General features: G+C 60.1%; 1 protein-coding gene across 5 annotated transcripts in view; it reads right to left on the bottom strand.

Moving 5' to 3' along the window:
• The window catches only part of SARDH (sarcosine dehydrogenase), a 62,109-nt gene extending 43,944 nt beyond the window's left edge, over positions 1 to 18,165 (bottom strand). The window contains exons 1-11 of one of the 5 annotated variants that reach the window (XM_081790978.1): positions 18,149 to 18,165; positions 17,021 to 17,134; positions 16,571 to 16,625; positions 16,153 to 16,344; positions 14,112 to 14,471; positions 12,621 to 12,799; positions 11,381 to 11,560; positions 10,565 to 10,688; positions 10,243 to 10,343; positions 3,176 to 3,280; positions 1,907 to 2,036 (exon numbers count right to left, since the gene is read on the bottom strand). In XM_081790978.1, coding sequence (XP_081647104.1) covers positions 1,907 to 2,036; positions 3,176 to 3,280; positions 10,243 to 10,343; positions 10,565 to 10,688; positions 11,381 to 11,560; positions 12,621 to 12,799; positions 14,112 to 14,471; positions 16,153 to 16,237 — 1,264 coding nt within the window. In that variant the 5' untranslated portion in view covers positions 16,238 to 16,344; positions 16,571 to 16,625; positions 17,021 to 17,134; positions 18,149 to 18,165. Of the gene's footprint in view, positions 1 to 1,906; positions 2,037 to 3,175; positions 3,281 to 10,242; positions 10,344 to 10,564; positions 10,689 to 11,380; positions 11,561 to 12,620; positions 12,800 to 14,111; positions 14,472 to 16,152; positions 16,345 to 16,570; positions 16,626 to 17,020; positions 17,346 to 18,148 lie in introns of those variants that run through there. The other 4 variants (XM_081790977.1, XM_081790980.1, XM_078436270.2 and 1 more) reach the window with 4 other exon arrangements.
• Positions 18,166 to 19,031: the final 866 nt, after the last annotated feature.

The following is a 19,031-nucleotide window of genomic DNA, read 5'->3' as shown; positions in this document are numbered from 1 at the left end:
CATTATAAAGGGCTGAGCTTTGTAGCCACAATCCTGGGCTTGAACCCTGCTTTACCCTTTCGTAGCCCTGTGACCCTGGCCGAGTCACTTCACCTCTCTGAGCCTCATTATCCTCATCTGTAAAACGGGGACCATGGCACTGACTTCACAGGGCTGTGAGTTAGTCCATCTACAAATACTTGCCGCCCCCCTGAATGTGCCCAGCGCTCGGCTCTGACCATGACTGCTCCCACTCCTCAGGCAGCTGACGAGAGGGGACGGTAAATACGCAAATAAGCAAAACAGAGAATGTCTGGGAAGAAATGACAACGGGAGGAGGGACGGTGTGAGTGACCCTTCTGGTAGGCACCATGGTCACTAACTATGGAACAGATGCGGAAACTGGGTCACCCTGCCAGTGAAGCAGGGAGCCAGGAGCCGGCTCAGGGCTGCCTGACCCCCAGCCGGAGTTCTCAACCTCTGCGCGGGTCTGTCCCGTGCGGGATGGGGACGGACGCGACCCCGTGTGAGGAAGGTCGGGAGCTTCCCGGGCCCTGGGGGGGGGTGGGGTGTCTGGCGGTGGCAGGGGGCACAGGGGCAGCCAGGGCGAGGGTGACAGTGGTGTGGCTGGGTCACCCACCCAGGGAGCGCTTCGGGAGGGCTGGGGATGTTTCCAGGCGGACAGGAAGGTGAGGACAACCTCACGGGGCATCTGAGGAGAGAGCTTCGTGGAGGGGGACGAGAGTCTCTTGAACGTTCAGCCAATGACTCACGACCGAGCAGCTTGGGGATGGATGCAGAATGATGGGATGTTTGGGCAGCACAGACAGGGGCCCCCACCTTGGCCGGGACCCCTGGGACCCGGAATGGGAGCTCTGCCCGCCCCCGGATGCCCCGGAGTCAAGGGGGCCTGGGACTTCCCAGTTCTGTTCTGGAAGCCAAAGGCCACTGACCGCTCTCGTCCTCCCTGGCAAGGGGAAGCGCTCTGTTCCCCATGAACCCTCCCCCACAGGCCGGAAGCCAGACATAAGATGTCTTCACACACACATCCCCCCCAGATAGGGCTCCCTGGGAGCAATGACTCCCCAGTCCAATTAAACAGAGGATGTTCCCGGGTGACTCGGGCCCCTGGGATCATTTCAGGCCCGTGCTTCTCATTGCCAGCCCCACGCAAGCCCGGGGAAGCTGCGGGGGGAAGGGCAGAGAGCCTTCGGCCCCCCACCCACGCCCTGCACCCCGAGTCCAGCGCTCAGGGGCACGTCCATCCTGCCCACCGCGGCTGGGCCGCCTCACGAGCCGAACAGATTCAAGCGGCTCCAGGGGCACCGGGCGGAGAGGGCTGGCCCCCCCGGCAGGCCACAGGCCCCTGGGCATCAGAACCTTCCCCTCTCCTGTCCTGGCCGGCCCCTCACCCCCTACATAGCTGTGGATGACCTGTTACTCTCCGGCCTCCGGCTAACCCCTTCCCCTCAGGGCTGATGGCAGTCTGCTGGTCTGGGCCATGCCCCACACCTCACATATGGCTTCTCCTCCTTGCTCTACTCCTGCTGAGTAGGTATGCTGTCACCCATTTCACAGACGAGGACACTGAGGCACCCAGAGCCTCAGACACAAAGTTTCCTCTTTTGACAACACTGTGTGTTTCCGAACCTATCTCCCCAGGCCTGATATGGGGCAAGGCCGGCCCTACCCGTGTTTTTGCCTTGACTGAGGATTAAAGGGACCCTGTGTGTGCCAGGAAGAAAGAGGGGGTGGGGGAGACACCCAGTGGGAGTCCCAGTGCTTCTGCTGGGACGGCAACGGGGGTGTCGTGTCTCTGTCCTGCTCGCGGCAGGGACGGCCCAGGTCCGTGCCCGACACAGGCCAGCCTCGGTCTCGGGCAGAAGGACCCAGCATGCCTGCCCTTGCTTCCAGCCTCCTCACTCACCCGGGCCACAGACTGTGGACTTGACCCCCGTCTTCTCCAGCACTGGGACGCGGTTGATGGCACCTTCGATGTGCTGGGTGAACACGTCCCAGTCCAGGTCAAAGAGGCCAAAGGCAAACTTGTCTGACACCTGGGGAGGCGGGTGGGGGGAGCCGCCCAGTGGGAGCCGAGCCCGGCCAGTCTCCCCTGGGTTGGGGGGGTGACAGGGCTGGGCCCCTCAGGTCTCCTGCACCAACCCATCAGTGGGGCCCGTCCCCTCCCTTCCCCCGTGCTGACCCAGGCCCCCCAGCTCTGCGTTGGACTCTTGCAATGGCCTCCACCTGGTCACCCTGCCTTCCTACCCTCCTTCGACCTTCTCCTAAGTCAGACCATGCCCTCTCTTGCTCTCCAGCAGCCCTGTGGCTCCCCGTGACTCTGTGGCCCACCGAGGCCTACAAGGGCAGGTCCTGCCCCCGTCCACCACTGGCCCACGGCCACGCTGACCTTCCTTCAGTTCAAGGACAAGCTTGGCCAGACCTCGGGGCCTTCACCCCCGGTCTGAGGCAGCTCCTCACTGACCGTGCTCTCTCCAGGGGGGCTCTGCTCTGACGTCACCTCCTCGGGGGGCCCTGTCCGACCACGGCGCGAAGGACAGGCCTCCACTCTTACGAGGCTTGTTCCCAACCTGCTGGCTTCCTTCAGCACAGGTCACCACTGCTTATCTGTTTACTGTGGGTCTCCCCGTCCAAACACAGGCACCCCGGGACAGGGGCTTTCGTGCTGCTCTCCCTCTGTCCCCAGGAAGTAAAACAGAATCTGACCCAAGGTTGTCACTTAATCATTCGATGTCTGCATGAACCCAGGAGCGAGGGCGGCCCAGGCGTGCTCGAGGGGGCCGAGGGGGCCGCCCGACTTCCATGCAGCCCCAGAAGCTGCCGGGAGAGCCGCGGGGCCCGGACAGACGCCACTGCCGTGGGTCCGGGCTCAGGGTTGTTTGCTGTGGACACAGGGTTTTAACGTTTTTGTCGTCTTCCAAAGCTGTGATTTGACATCTCCACAGCCTGTAACTACTCTGCTGTTTGAGGCCAGCGCTCTCCCTGCCCCAGGTCTGGGTCTACCTGTGTGCCACGTTCAGAGAAAACCGAGTTGACCCTTCTGGGGCCAAGGGACCTGCCATTTCTCAGGTGTGCACCCGAGGAGCTTCAGGAAGGTGGGCTTCCTGGAGGAAGGCTTCTCCACACTGAGACGCAGCCCTGAACCACCCCCCTCCCCGATCCCTCTGTGTCTTACCTCCTCCCAGAAGATGGGGTTGGTCTCATAGCCACCCACAGACAAGGCATCTCCTTGGAGGCGGAGGTAGACAGAGGCATCGTGGTCGCGGACGTTCGGCATGTTCTGGAAGGCAGAGCAGAGAGGCCTCAGGGTCAGCCAGGGCTGGGCCGTGGGTCCAGTACCTCCGCCAGGGGGCACAGGCCCACGGTGGACTATGGTGCCTCCTTTTTGTAGGAGGGCAGAGTGGACCCGGGGTCTCAGGCTACACTGTGGACAAACCACCCCCGCTCAAGTCTCCCCTTCCCCAAACCCCATAAAACAGCAGCCGTAAGGAGAGCGAGGCGGGAGGGATGAGGTGTAGCCCACAACGCTAGGAGAGCCGCGGGGGGACAAGCGCACGCAGGAGAAAGGAACCAACGCTGGAGGGTGCGGAGCGGAGGCCACGCCCCAGCTCGGGTTCAGGGCGGGGAGACTGCACAAGTCGAGCCAGTGCCACCCTCCATCCCCTCCAGTCAGTAGAGACCCAGCTTGTGGCAACCCAGCTCCCTCTGCAGGGGCCGACGGGCAGACTGCCTGGTGTGTGTGCACACACGTGTGAATGTGAGAATGTGTGTATGCGTGTGCACATGTGTGAGCGGGAGACAAAGAGAATGTGTGTGAACGGGAAGACAGGCCAGGGTGTCTTCAAAGCAGTGGGCCCAGATCCCCTCCGTCCTCCCCAGCTAAGGCCCGTCCAGATGCTGACACCAGGGCCGCTCGCCAAAAAGGATGGCTCACCCTCACCCCCTGTGAGATGCCCTCCCTCTCCAAGCTTCCAGTCGGCCTGTGGACTTAAAAGTGAAACCGGGGACTTCGGAGCTGTGACAAGACTGGGCCCGTGAAATAAGGTGCCATGGAAAAGGAACAATCCCAGATCAAGAAAGAGGTCTCGAAACAGGAGATGATCATCAAAATGAAAAACGCAACAGGCGGGTTGGATAAGACCATCTTCCATATAGGAAGCTAAACAAGATGAAGAAATGGAAATCAGGAAAGGAAAAAATAAGGAAATCACAAGGTCAACCCTAAAGGTCCAACATCCACCTTATCGGGGTTCCAGAAAGACAAACAGAGGAAATGGAGTAGAGGAACATCAGAGCAATGGGCCTGGACAACTTCTCAGATTGAAAGTCATGAATCTCCATATTAAAGGAGTCCTATCACGCCCCATGAACGGACAGGCCGGCACCGAGGCATGCTGGGGTGAAACATGGGAATAGCATCCTGGAGACTGAACGACCTGGAGCACAGTCTCCAAAATTCAACAGACAATTTTATTTTATTTATTTATTTTTTTAATTTTTTTTAACGTTTATTTATTTTTTGAGACAGAGAGAGACAGAGCATGAACGGGGGAGGGGCAGAGAGAGAGGGAGACACAGAATCCAAAGCAGGCTCCGGGCTCCGAGCTGTCAGCACAGAGCCCGACGCGGGGCTCGAACCCACGAACCGTGAGATCACGACCTGAGCTGAAGTCTGGTGCTTAACCGACTGAGCCACCCAGGCGCCCCATCCACAGACAATTTTAGATGGAGAATTCTAGACCCCGTCAATCCCTCAATCAAGTGTCCGGAAAGAATAAGGATTATTTCAGACATGGATGAACACAAAAACATTTTACTTCCCATGTGCCCCTTCTCAGTAAGCAACCAGAGCGCATGCACATCAAGGATCCAAACGGAAGAGGCGTGAAGACGGCCCCAGGGTCAGAGCCGAGCAGAGGCCAAGAGGCAGGCAGCCCAGAAAAGAGCCACTCAGAAGAGCAGAAGGCTTCCTCTGGGGCGGGGAGAATGGGACATAGAGACCATATGTGATTTCTCTGGTGTGCACGAGTTGTGCAGAACATACTATTGAGAACTAGTTGACAGACATGTTGAAATGTTGGGGGGGGGGTGTGGAAATGTGACAGTTATGAACATACATGCAAATAACCTCAACAAAATACCAGCCAACTGAACCCAGCAGCATATGAGAAGAGTGTATGCCATGACCTAATGGGGGTTATCCCAGGAATGCAAAGTTGGCTTGACATCTGAAAATAAATCCTTGTGATACACCATAGCAACAGACTAAAGGATGAAAACCAATCATTTCAATAGATGCAGAAAAAGGATTTCCAACACCCTTCATGACAAAAACACTCAGCAATCTAGAAATAGGAGGGAACTTCCTGACAAAGGGTATCTAAGACACACCCACAGCTAAAACATACTTATTCTCAGCTCTTCCTTTAAGGCTAGCCCAACGATAGGATGTCTACCTCACCACTTCTACTCAGCATCATATCGGAGGTTCTGAGGCAGCAATTAGACAAGAAAAAATAATGAGAGGCATTAACATTGGAAGAAGGAGTAAAACTTGCTTGCTGCAGATGACGTGATCTTACATATAGAAACCCCTAAGAAACCCACTAAAAAACTGTTACAACTAACAAAATAGTTCAATAAGGTGGCAGGATACAAGATCAATGTGTAACAGACAAAAATTATTGTATTTCTTCACTTCACTAATGATGCAAGCCAAAAAAAAAAAAAAAATGAAATTAAGAAAATAATTCCACCTACGTCATCAAAAAGAATTTAAAAATACCCACAAATTCAACAAAAGAAGTGTAAAACTTGTACTCTGAAAACTCAGCAATATTTTTGAAAGAAATTAAAGAAGGCCTGAACGAGTGGAAAGACATCCCATGATTACAAAATGAAGACTTGATATTGCGAAGATGATGTGCTTTCCAAACGGATCCAGATTCAACACGATCGCCGTTAAAATCGCAGCGGGCTTCTTGGCAGAAATCGACAAACTGATCCTAAAATTCATATGGAAATGCAAGGGACCCAGAATAGTTAAAACCATCTTGAAAAAGAAGGACCAAGCTGGGAGACTCAAGCTTCCTGATTTCAAAACTCACTACAAAACCATTGTAATCAAGACACTAACACAAGGATACGCATATAGATCACTGGAATGGGGATGAGAGTCCAGAAATAAACCCGCACGTTTATGGTCACTGCTTTTCCACAAGGATGCCAAGGCCGGGCGAGGAGGAAGCCACGGTCGTCAACACGTGGTGCCCGTGCAGCTGGACAGCCACACGCAGAGAAGGAGGCTGGGCCCCTACCTCACACCATACACGAACCATAGTCAAAGTGGGTCCCAGACCTAAGAGTAAGAGCTAAACTATACGATTCTTAGAAGAAAACATGGGAGTAAGTCTTTGTGGTCTTGGGTTAGGAAATGCCTTCTGAAATATGACCCCAGAAGCACAAGCAACAAAAGAAACAATCCGTAAGTTGGATTTCACCAAAATCAAGCCCTTTTGTGCCGCCAACAACACCATCAAGAAAGGGAAAAGACAACCCACAGAATGGGAGGAAGTATCTGGAAGGCATAAATCTGATAAGAGACTTGTACCCAGCATATAACAGGAACTCTTATAACTCAGTACAAAGACCAGTAACCCAATTTAAATGAGCAAGGTGTCTGAATAGACATTTCTCCAAAGAAGATGCACGAATGGCCAGTAAGCACAAGGGAAGACGCTCACCATCATTAGCCAGTAGGGAAATGCAGCTCGAAACCCCAGTGAGATCCCACCTCACACCCACTAGGCTGGCTGGGATCAAAGAGACAGAATCACCAGTGGTGGCGAGGACTTGGGGAAGTCACAACCCTCACCCACTGTGCGTGGGAACGTAAAACAGTGCATGTGCTTTGAAAACAATCTGACAGTTCCTCAAACAGTTAAACATAGAGTTACTATGTGGCTCAGCAATTCCACTCCATGATATCTACTCAAGAGAAATGAACACGTATGTCAACACAAAAACATTTACATGAATGTTCATAGCAGCATTATTCATAACAGCCAAAAAGTGGAAACAACTCAAATGTCCGTCAACAGATGACTGGACAAATAAAAGGTGGTCTAGGATAGACTATTAGTTAGCCATTGAAAGGAATGAAATTCTGATATATGCACCACATGATGAACTTTGAAAATGTCATACTGAGTGAAAGAAGTCAGACGCAAAAGGTCATATATGGTATGATTTCATTTTATTAAATGTCCAGAATAGGAAAATCCATAGAGATAGAAATCAGATTAGTGATTATCTAAGACTGAGGGTTGGGTGGGAAATGGGGAGTGACCGAAAATGGGTATGGGGTTTGGGGGGATGAAGGTAATGTTGATAGACAGATAGATAGATAGATAGATGATAGAATTAGTGACAGTTACATAGAAAACTGAGCAACTGGAAAACAATAACTCCAGGAAACACAAAAGTCAGACACTATTTTGCTCAGGAGTTAACAATATTTACATTGTCATTATATTGCAAACACTGCCTACTGATTTCACCAAAAACAAACCAAAATCACTTTAGAAAGTGACCAAGAGTCAGGAGACGCCACGTCCCCTGCTGCTCTTTGGCTCTGGAGGAGCTGCCTTCCCTCATGGGCCACTTACCCTGGAGACGGGCACATGATGTGGGACTCCTCTGCCCCGTCTCCACGCAGAGACCAAAAGGGAAAACCTGGTGGATGCCCCTCCCTCCCACTCCAGTCTCCTAGTTAGCTGGACAACTAGGAGGACTGTTGTCAAGAACGTGTAAGAAGTTCTTCGTAACGGAGCACTTCGGAAACAGTAATCATCATATCATTACTTCCATTGTCACTACAACTCTACAAACGAAACAGAAACTCTGGAGCTCCATAGAGCAGGACAGTGGGGACACCTGGTGGCCAGGGAAGTCCCAGACTTTTGTTCCAGCAGGATCAGTGTCCCCAGCTCCTGGCCCCAGCACACTGAGCTGCCTTGAGTGCCCAGCACATGCTCAGTTCAGCCCCAAGGCGTCCTCTGGGCACTGTCACTGCCAACTCCACGCAGAAGCCCCCCCCCCCCCCCCCCCACGGGTATGACCCCGTCCCACTGATGTCTCTGCCTCCGGACCTCAGCCCACTCCCTTGCATTATTTCTCCTGCTCCCCATCCATCCAAAACCTGTTGGCCACTTCCTCTGGGAAGCCTTCCGGATTGTTCCAGCTTTCCCTAATCTCTTCCTCTGAAGCACCAGCTGGCCAGACCCCTCTGTGCCCCCTTGGTCCTGGTCATCGTCATCTTCACCATCGGCTACAGGCCAAGCACTGTGTTTGGCCCTTCACCTCGCGCAGCCCTGTGCAGTCCATATGGTTATCACTTGTTTTGCAGAAAAGGAAACTGAGGCCCACCCAGCACTATGACTTTCCTGGCTGCGTTATTGGGGGCTGAAATGCAGCCCCCGAGCCTGGGCTTTCCCATCGCTCGGTGCCCAAGCAGAATAGCTTCTGCAGAAGCGGGCAGAGGTTGGTGGGAAAGCCAGACCAGCAGAGAGCACTGGACACTCTGTTTGTCAGCCACAGACACTAGGCCCAGAGAGGGAAGGCACCAGGTCATAGAGGAGCTGGGGGCAGTGCTTGGCCTGGACTCAGGCCTGGGTCAGACCCTCAGGGGTGCCCAGGGTAGCACAGCCCTGTGGCCACCCAAGGAGAGTGATCCCTCCCGGGGACACAGCCCCTGTCCTGCCCACAGGCTGTCCCCAGCTTTCCCCAGCTGTAGTCTGAGCCCACGGCGGCCTGAGGGCGACCCCTGGCGGCCACCCGGGGAGCCCTCCCCACAGAATCAGGGAGCACGTGGCACAGAGCAGCCCTTTGGAGGCCTCGGCGGGATCACATTAAACTCATCCACGAACAGGGGCAGGGGCAGGAGTGGTGGGGAGGCCACCTAGCAGCCAGCCACTGACGAGGGAAGCCAGGCTCTTCCAGGGCAGGGCGGAGGCTCCCAAGACCCTCTTTGCCGGGTCCCACCTCCCACTCTCCCACCACCACCTTCAGGCCCCTCTCTGAACTGCCTGTGGGTCCCGCACCGCCCTCCTCCTGCCCTCTTCCTGCACTCCCTCCCTGGGCTGGGAGTCCCGGAAGAAGCCCTGTGCCGGCCTCCTCAGAGCCCTGCCCCACCACTGCCATTGCGCCCCCATCAGCCTGCTCCGGATTTGCTCCTTTGCCTGTCCGTACCTCCCCCCAGCTTCACCCAGACAAGAACTGGGTCCTTCTCTCCGTCACGTCACAGCCCCGGTTTCTAGGATAGGGCCTGAGACGCAGCAATGTTTGCGGGGTGTGAGCAGGGTGAAGGAGGGAGGGTTACATGGAATGGGAGGTAAATGGGTTAATAAACAGTTGGATGATGAGGGAGGGAGGGAGAGATGAAGGGGTAGAAGGATGGAGGGCTGGAGGGCAGGAGTGAGGGAGGGGTGGAGGGGTGAAAGGAGGGAGGGGCGAAGGGAAGGGGAGGAGTGGAGGGGTGGAGGAAGGGAGGGGCGGAGGGAGGGGGAGGGGTGGAGGGAGAGAGGGGCGAAGGGAGGGGGGCGGGGTGGAGGGGTAGGATGGAGGGCTGGAGGGTGGAGGGTTGGAGGTTGGAGGGCTGGAGGGAGGGGTGGAGGGGTGGAGGGAGGGAGGGAGGGAGCAGAGAAAGGGAGAGGGGAGGGATGAAGGTGTAGAAGGATTGAGGGCTGGAGGGTGGAGGGCTGGAGGGCTGGAGGGAGGGGTGGAAGGAGGGGTGAAGGGGTGGAGGGAGGGAGAGGCGAAGGAGGGGGGAGGGATGAAGGGGTAGAAGGACGGAGGGCTGGAGGGGTGGAGGGGTCTCCCTTGGGGAGGACCTGAGGGTGGGGAATCCGTGCCAGGACTGGCACCCGGGGCATATCTGGGGGACGCAGACGCACGGGGGTCCCCCGAAGAGGTACCTGGGGCACAGAACATGGCAAAGCACTGACTGACTGCACCAGGCAGGACAACCTTGGGCGTCAGTGCGGGGCTGTGCCCCGAGGGTCAAGGGGGTCAGCACCAGCAGGGTCACACCTGTGTTACTTCATTTAACCGTCACCCCACCCCAAACACCCGGGGTTATGATGCCCATTTCACAGATGAGGTGGCTGAGGCTCAGGGTGGCGAGCCACCTGCCAAGTGCTAGGACTCAGAGCCAGGTCCCTGCGCCTCCCACAGTCTATGTACCTGGATCCCCTCAATGCGCTCGGTGACGACGTAGGCATGGTGCATGGCCACCAGCGGGACCTTGACTCCGGCCATCCGGCCCACAGCGCTGGCCCACACTCCTGCGGGCAGAGCAGGGAAAGGTCAGCACTGCTGTGCCTGGAGGGGCGGCGGTGGTGCCAGGTGGGGTGGGGCGCCTGTGCAGGCACCTCTGTCCCGGGGCGATTCCTCTACGTCATACCCAGGCCCCTCCCCGCCCCCCCCCTCCCCGCCCCCAGAGAAAGGCCCGGCTGCTCCCTCAGCCAGCGTGGCCACCCGAGAGCCAGGGGACAGTCCTGCTCACCTGCACAATTGACCACGCAGGGCGTCTGGATGGAGCCGTGCTCTGTCTCCACGGCTGTGACCCGCCGCACCCCGAAGTCGTCGGTCCGCACACGGATGCCGGTCACGGGGCAGTTCTCGATGACCTGGGAGCGAGAGGGGCTGCTTCCAGAGCCATGCAGGGCTCCCCGAGGGTGCTGATCACCCCTGATGTCCCCCCGCCTCGCCTGGACGGGACCTGGGGCACCGTCGGGGAAGTGGGGAGACCATGGCGCTGGAAACTAGCCCCAGGAGCTCCTTGACTTGGGGAACTTGATCCCAGACCCGGGGCTCTTTCTCACAAAGTGGCTTTTAAAAAGCAAGGCTCGAGTCGCTAACGGGTGTCTGTGGTCTAGTCCTTCGGTAAAAAGGTCACCACCCATCAGTGTGGCTTCCTTCCACGTTGTATACAAGTGTATCTTCCTAAACACGTATTTGGGGTCAAACTAAAATCTCAACATTTTTCCCCTCTGGGTGATTTTCATTTCTTCTCTTTTGCTTTTCTGTCCTTTCCAATAAGTTCTACGACTCTGGGTTTATCTCGGATAAAAGACGAAACTCAAGAAGACATCCGGAGAGGACTCCCTTGTCTAGCACGGCCAGAGCCCCGGGGAAGGAAGGAGGGCCGACATCCCCCGAGGCACCACCCACCTTTGCAGGGGCAGATCAAAAGGCTCAGAGAGGCTGTCCCCGGCCCAAGGTCACACAGCAGGGAGAATGGCACCTGTTTCCTTTCCTTGGGCTCTTGGGGTTCTTGGGGCCAGGAGCGGGGGGCACAGGGCCAGGCGGCCTTTGGTACCTGGGCTCCCCGGGCAGCAGCAGCCCTGGTGAGGGCGGTACACGTGCCGGCTGGGTCCATCGTACCGTCGTGCGGCACATACAGGGTCCCGTACAGGTCGTCCACGTTCATCAGCGGGTACAGCGCCTTCGTCTCAGCCGGGCTCAGCACGTGGGACTCCACGCCATACGCCTTGCCCAACTAGAGGGACCCAAAGGCAAGTAAGTCAGCCCTCGGGGAGCAGATATCCTCTGGCCGCTCTCCTCCCGGTCTGGGCCTCCGGGCCTCCGGGCTGCAGCTCCAAACTTGCCTCCTCCAGGAAGTTCCCCTGGGGTCATGGGGTGATAATGGCTTATGTGGTTGACACCCCTAACGGGCTCAGACCAGTCTCTGGTGAGGAAGGGGCTTCCTACAGAAACAAACATTTTGGGCTTGAGGACCAGATTCCCCAGTCGGACCCGCTCCCAGGAGGCCAACCCGATCCTGGGTCCCAGGCCCCTGGCTTAGCAGGACTGGCCACACCGGCACATTTGATTGGCCCACGGGCAGCCAATCAAGTGTCCCCAGGTATCCCAAGGGGACACGCCCCACCCAACTAGAAAGAAGCTGAGCCAATCGGATTCTCTGTCTCAGAATGAAAGTGGCTGAGGCTTCAGGGAGCTGCTGGGAACTTGGGCTGGAAGGTTGGGGCTGGGGCTTTCTTTGGAGGCCTCGGTCCCAGCTGACGAGCGAGCCCAGGGGCAGGATGAGGCCGGATGGGGCCAGCGCCTCTGCCCAGGAACCCACACCTGCCCTGGTGAAGCCAGCTGCCCCTGCCTGCAGCCTGGGGTCCCAGGGGACTCGGCATCCCTGTGACAATGAGCCCCTGCTGGCCACACTGCTCACTGCGCCCTGAGCGGGCATTCAGTCGGTGCTCTATAAGGGGACAGATGGCTGGAGACGCCGGCCTCACCCATGTCCCCACCTCAATACAAGGCTCTTCAGCGGCATAAAGCTTTCTCCTTGTCGGGGACGCCTCCTGGTGAATGCGACCTCCTACTGATCCTGCCTCCCCTGAGCACAGCCCGGTGACGGTAACAGCTCCACCGTGGGGCCTCCCCCGTGTCCGGGGCTCGGCGACCGTGCTCCACAACACGGTCCCATTTTGAAGGCGAGCATGCCAAGGCTCGCCTGTCCCAGGTGGCCCGCCAGCAAGGGCTCCTTCCCTGAGCCGTGCTGCCCCGTCCCCACCCCGCCGGTGCCGGCCCGAGCTCCCACCCACCGACATGAGCCTCTTGTACTCATCCAGACGCTGCCGGTTGGATGCTATGAACAGGCCCCCATTCTGGATCCAGCCCGTGTGCAGCCCCGTCTCCTCCTCCAGGTCGTGGCTCACCACACGCCGGGTGTGGGCCAGAAGCTCCACCTCCACGTCGCTGGGCCGAAGCTGCCACAGCAGGCCTGGCCGGGAAGGGGCAGGGCACCATCAGTTCCCGGCGAGGCGGTGGGGCACCCCTTCCTCCCTCCCGGCAGGCCCCGGGCTCCCAAAGAACAGGCGGCGGGCCTGGGTCTTTCTCTGAAGGCCCTGGGGGACTTGGAGAGGCAGATGAGCAAGAACTCACAGCGCCGGGCGCCTGGGGGGCTCGGTGGGTTAAGCATCCGACTGGGGCTCAGGTCACGATCTCGTGGTTCGTGAGGTCGAGCCCCACCTTGAGCCCCACGTCGGGCTCTGTGCTGACAGCGAGAGGCCTTCCTGGGATTCTCTCTCTTTCTTTCCGCCCCCACCCCACCACCACTGTGCACGCTCCCTCTCTCTCTAAGAATAAATAAAATTTAAAAACAAATCACAGGGTCCAAGATGATTTGGGGACGGGGCTCCTGGCCCCTGGGCACCTCAGATTGTGGCACTATCGAAGGTCCTATTTATGAACACTTTCCGCGTGCCAAGCCCAGGGCTCAGCCTGTCACAGGCTGACAGAACAGCCCCCTGGGGTCAGCATGATTAGTTTACGGTGACATTAAATGGCACCAAACAGTTCCACTCTCGGGACAGCAGAGCAGGTGACGATGGGGCCAGGACCCCGACCCAGGACCGACAAGCCCAGGTGCAGGCTGTCGAGCAGCAAAGCCGCTCCATTCAGAGCAGAGTGTGGGGCGTGGGTGGCCAGGGCTGAGGCCGGTCTCACAGCGACGGGACGGTGGGAAGGCAGAGGCAGCGGTGTGCAGGCCTGAGCGCGAGGCCCGAACTGCTTCCCGACTCCACGTCCAGTGGCCTCACGCCGGCAGCATGACGTTAGCCAAGGTGGGGGTGTTTACCCCCCAGAAACTGGCAAACTTAACCCAGGACCCGGGGTTAAGGCAGAAGGTCGGCTGCGTGCATACCGTAGGTGCCTCGTGCGTGCCCACTGGTTAGCTAGCAGGTTGAGACTCACGGACGCACCTGGTGCCCATGGAGGACACCGCTCTGCATCGCCCCGATGGCTCCTTCCCCGTCTGTGCTCCAGACCCACCAGAGGACCCCCCTCATCCACAGTGGCTCTGTCTGGGGAGGGGTGTCTGCTCTCGGAACAGACAGCTGTCTGGGCCCCCAGCTCCGGTGACGGCCCCGCTCCTTCCTCCCCACCTCTGCTCTTCAGAGACGTGGGGGGCCAGGAGGACCCCCCCACCTTCGGATGAACCCGCGTCTTCTGTGCCCCTCCTCCTCCAGCGCGGCTGTCTCGGGTTGCCAACCCGGAATCAGCCCCTTCCAGCACCCCCCTGCCCCGGCCCCTACCTGCCGTGTGCCAGGTGGTCCCGGAGGTCAGCCGCTCCCGCTCCAGCAGCACTGCCCCGCTCACGCCCAGCTTGGCCAGGTGGTACAGGGTCTGGCAGCCCAAGCTGCCCCCGCCGATGACCACCACGTGGGCTGTGCTGGGCAGGGGCTGGCTTGGGCCCCGGGCCACCGTCGAGGGGCCCTGGGGGTCCTTCAGGGTCCGCCGGTATGGCACGCTCTTCTCGGCGGCGGGGCCGGCCTGGCCGGTCAGGGCGCGCAGCCCCAGGCCCCGCGTCCGGCTCCGGCGAGGGCATGTGGCGGCCACACGCAGGGCTCTGCTCAGCGAGGCCATGGGGACTCCAGACTCAGCACCGCAGGGAGCTGGGGAGAGAGCCAGGGCTGGCTGCGGCGTGGAGGGGTGGGGGCTGCACCAGGTGATACCGGGGGGGGCGGGGGGGGGGGGGGGACAGCCTCCCATACCCTCCAGGCCCTCCTTCCTCCGCCTCCCCAGGGACCCGAGTGCACCTGCAGCCCAGTGCTCAGGGACTGAGGGCCTGTGGGCCTTGGCGAGCCCAGGGCGACCGTGGTGGGAGGCAGGAGGTCCCTGCCAGCCCAGGGGCGGGCTGCTGGAGTAGGTCATCGAGGGGACATGATTGCAGGTTGACCCACGAGCTGGACCCAGGCAGTCAGAGGCCCCTCACCCCCTCCCCCATCCCGGGAACGTACATTCTGCCCCCGTTCCCACAATGGGAGCCGTTTTCAGGAACGAAGCCTCGAGGGAGCAAAGCGTCGCTGAGACCCTCTGGACAGTTCGAGTGACTGAGCCCCGTAAGGCCGCTGCAGAAACTAAGATCTGGCAGGTGGGTGCAGAGACCCACCGTCTCCCGGCCCCGAGACGGGCCTCGTGGCGAGGCCCCTTGCTTGCTAACCCTGCCACCTGCCACCGACAGTGGCCTGCTTCTGTCCGTCTCTCCTCGCCCTCCGTGGACGGACATGGACAGTGAACCGGGCTGTGACAGAGCACCGGCCCTGGGCTGGGGGGGTGGGGGTGTCAGGGGCACAGGGGAGGTGGGGAGCAGGGGGCCGATAGGAGACCTGGGGAAGTAGGGTCACTGGTGAGGGAGGGCAGGGAGGGGGGAGGGGACCTGAGCGCTGAGGACAAGCAGGAGCTCAGGTGTCAGGGGCATCCAGGACCCAGAGAGATGACCTCCAGAGGGGGAGAGGCAGGCTGCAGGGGGAGGGGGCTCAGGACACTGGGCAGGGTATCTCCCTGAGCACCGCGCCCCGCGTCCCACAGGTCTGCAGGAAGAGCCCCCGGCACCGCGGTGTGGTGATGGGACAGGTTTGGCAGTGGGGGGGAGACCGAGGGAGGTGTCAGTCCCCAGAGGGCCTGGGGCAGGGGCCATGGTGAAGGAGTCACCTGGGCACACAGACGGGAGCGTGGGGGTGGGGGTGGGGGAGGGGAAGCCCCCTCCCTGCCCCTCTGCCTCCTCCTCGGTGTCCCCCAGGGGCCTTCAGGGCTCACCTCAAATCCCTCCTCCTTCAGGAAGCCCTCCCAACCAGAAAAGTCACATAATTACAAGAACACGACAGGAGGCCCACCTCCTAAGGAGCGAAGGGGCCAAGAGGTGTCTCCCTGGGGATGTATCCTGCCCGCCATGGGGAGGGGCCTCCCGGGCCCCCTTCTGGGGTCAGCAGGACAAGCAAGAGGCATTTAGTGGCGAATGTGAGGTGCACGGGTGCCACCTACAGTCATAGTCATGACTGATATTTATGACCTCGTTAATTTAATTTAAAAAGTCGACCTCTGGGGCGCCTGGGTGGCTCAGTCGGTTGAGCGCCCGGCTTCAACTCAGGTCACGATCTTGTGGTTTGCGAGTTCGAGCCCCGTGTCGGGCTCTGTGCTGACAGCTCGGAGCCTGGAGCCTGCTTTGGATTCTGTGTCTCCTCCTCTCTCTGCCCCTCCCATCCTCATGCTCTGTCTCTCTCTGTCTCTCAATAATAAATAAACATTAAAATTTAAAAATAAATAAATAACAAATAAATAAAATAAAAAGTAGACCTGTTTCCAAGAGTGTGCCAGGTGCCAAACTTCCTCCTTCAGCAACCGAGAAATGCTCTCGGGTCAGTATGACTGCTGTCCCCATTTTACAGGGGAGGAGAGCAAGGTGCCGGCAGGCTAAGGTGGCCAAGGTCACAGGGCGGCCGAGTGGCCGAGCACAGCCCAGGCCTGCAGGCTCTCCCGGGACCTGGTCTGGGGGAGGGGAGCCTCGCGGCCACACCTGTTCCACCTCAACAGTGGGGACGTGGGTGGGGGGCCCAGCTCTCCGGTTGCTCAGGGCTGCCCCGGCGCCCATCCCCCCCAGCGGGGTGGGGGCGACAAGGCATCTCAGTCCCTCTGCCCCCCTTTGCCCCCCAGTCTAAAGGCCCACCTGCCTCCTGCCCACAGAGGGGCTCCCCGGCCACGTATCTGAACTTACCTTCTGTCTCCAAAGTGCCCTAATCTTCCAGGAGCCCCCAACAGTGAGTGGCGCCCTGCCAGTGGAAAGTCGGCGTCACGTGGCTGTGGGGCACGTTCAAGGCTGGGCATCCGCCCCCGCGCCCGCCCGCGCTGCCCCGTCCCCGCGCCCGTCCGGCCAGCTCAAGTGCCTCCCGCCCCGGGGGCCGCCACGTGCCCCCTCCCCACCCTCCGGTGGCCCGCGGAGTCTCCCAGGGGGCGGGGACGGGGCCTGGGGCTCTCCCAGGGCCGCGGGGCCGCCGGTGCTCCCCCTACCCGAAGCAGCTGCTTCGACGTGAACTCGCTCTCCGGCCCCGCTGACCCTCTCCCGCCGGTCAGCAGCGTGGCCCGTGCGTTCCCCGGGGTGAGGGCGCAGGGCAGCCCAGGGCGCGGGGGCATTAGGACGGGGTGGGGACTTGAGCGACGCTGTCACCTGAGCTGTGAAGCCGGAGCCAGAGGAGCGCTCCTCAGAGGCTGTGGGGTGAAGGAGGTTGACGGAGCCTCCGCCTGGTGAAGGAGGGCTCGTGCCCTCGCAGCCCGAAGGTTCCTGCAGCCAGAGGCGGAGAGAAGTCTTGATCTGTCCCAACCCCGCCCGCCCAGGGGAGGGCCCGGGCCCTGCCCCTCCCGGGGGGGGGGGGGGGACCTCCAGCCGGCCACTGCTCCGCTTGGCGCCCCCTGCCAGTGCCTGGCCCGGGGGCTGCAGGGTGCCGTCCCTTCCTTCCTCCTCAGCAGCTTCCCAGCCGGAACCGGGCTGCCCGCCCCCGGCCCGCCCCGCCAGCCCCTGTCGCCGCCCACCACCCCGCCGGGAGGGACCGCCCACCGCCTCTGGCTTCTCGGCTGCCAGGGCCACAAGCATGTGGGCGGCAGAGCAGTCCTGTGGACCCTGAGGCCCCATTAACCCTGGGTGTTGGGGCGGGTGACCTCACCTCATCTCTAAAACAGGGGTTACAGGTATGCTCCGGTGCCCCCGTGCACCCCTGCCTGCCCGTGCCTGTCTGTGCTCTCCAATGCCCCCAAATGAGGTGACGTGGGCAAAAAGTGCTGGGTAAGCAACAGGGTTGTGCCAGGCCCCTTGGCTCGTGAGGGCCCCTGGGGAGGGGATCCAGGGCCTTGGCAAGCACCTGCCTGTCCAGCTCCGGCTTGCTTGCTCCCGGGGGAGGGGTGCCCACCGCCTTCAGAGGCAAGCCAGAAAGTCTGGCTGTCTGCACCCTGCCCTCCAGAACTCCTGGATCCCTCGTCGCTTTGAGAGATGTCCCTGAGCCTCTGGCTTGCCAGCTGCACAGTGCCCAGCTCCCCTGGGCAGGAATGCCTGCCTCCATGTGACTGCTGGGGACCTTGGGACCCAGAGAGGAGGGGCGTCAGCCTGCCTTGGGCCACACAGAAGCCTTCGCTCTGACTCTGGACCTAGGCCGTTCAGTCTCTGCCCAGAGGAGAGACCACTCACTCCCCTGCTCGCCCCTCTCCCCCCGCCCACCGCCCCCCACCAAGGAAGGTCGCTCCGCAGGTGCAAGGCTTCGCTGGATGGTGCTCGGGCCAAGGGCAGGGGGCCCAGCCTGCTCACTCAGCACACGGTGGGCCAGGCCAGCAGCCTGGGGCCAGGCTGCACTCACTCAGTGAGGCGAAGGACAGGTCAGAGTGAAGACGGAGCGTGGCCACAGCGTCCTCAGACCGCTAGACATGAGGGGCACCGGGGACACAGCGGTTGCTGTGGCCCCAAGGCAGCGGCCGAGGCAGCCCGGGCCTCTCCTGGCCCTGCACTCAGAGACAAGCAGCGGTTGCAAAATTGTCCCAAGCCAAGCGAGCCGCAGAGTTGCCCTGGACTTTGGACAAGGGGTGGTGGCTGGCGGGCCAGGCCTGGCCGTGGGTCAGCGTTGTAGGATAGGTGATTGGTCAGGCCCGGCTCGGGTCCGGGACAGGTGGATGGGCCACCTCGTCTCCCCAGGCTGCTGGACGGCACAGCTCCAGAGGTGGGCAGGCTCCAGCCAGGGACGCTGAGGCAGGGCTGTCTCCTCTGGCCGAGCCTCAGTTTCCCCATCTGGGGCGCAAGGACTATAACCCCTGTCGTGTCAGTTTTAGGGAAGTTTTGTAAATTTCCCTGCCTATGTTACCTTCTACTTCCAGTGTACTTTGAAGAGAGCCATGGTGCAACGCGGAGTGACAGTTGACCCTTGAGGGTGAGGGGTCACCCCCAGTGCCAGCCCTCCCCCTGTCCCTGGACCGACACCCTGGCGGGCTGCCCCCTGCCCGCATGGCCTGCATGCACCTGGGCGAGCACCCTCCTTGCCCGGGCGGCCCTCCCCACAGGCCCTGGCCGGCCCTCCGCCCCCACCCGGTGGCCAGGCCTCCAGGACAGAGGGAGGCGCCTGCAGGCCGCCCTCTGACTGGGCAGACGTCCAAGGTGGAGCAGGGGGATGGGCGGGGGGAGGAGCCTCCTCCAGAGAGCT

Source organism: Panthera onca, chromosome D4 (genome assembly GCF_046562875.1).
Source record: "Panthera onca isolate mPanOnc1 chromosome D4, mPanOnc1 haplotype 2, whole genome shotgun sequence".
NCBI lineage: Eukaryota > Metazoa > Chordata > Mammalia > Carnivora > Felidae > Panthera > Panthera onca.
The sequence above is the reverse complement of the archived record's forward strand: the minus strand, read 5'-3'. Positions and strand labels throughout refer to the sequence as shown.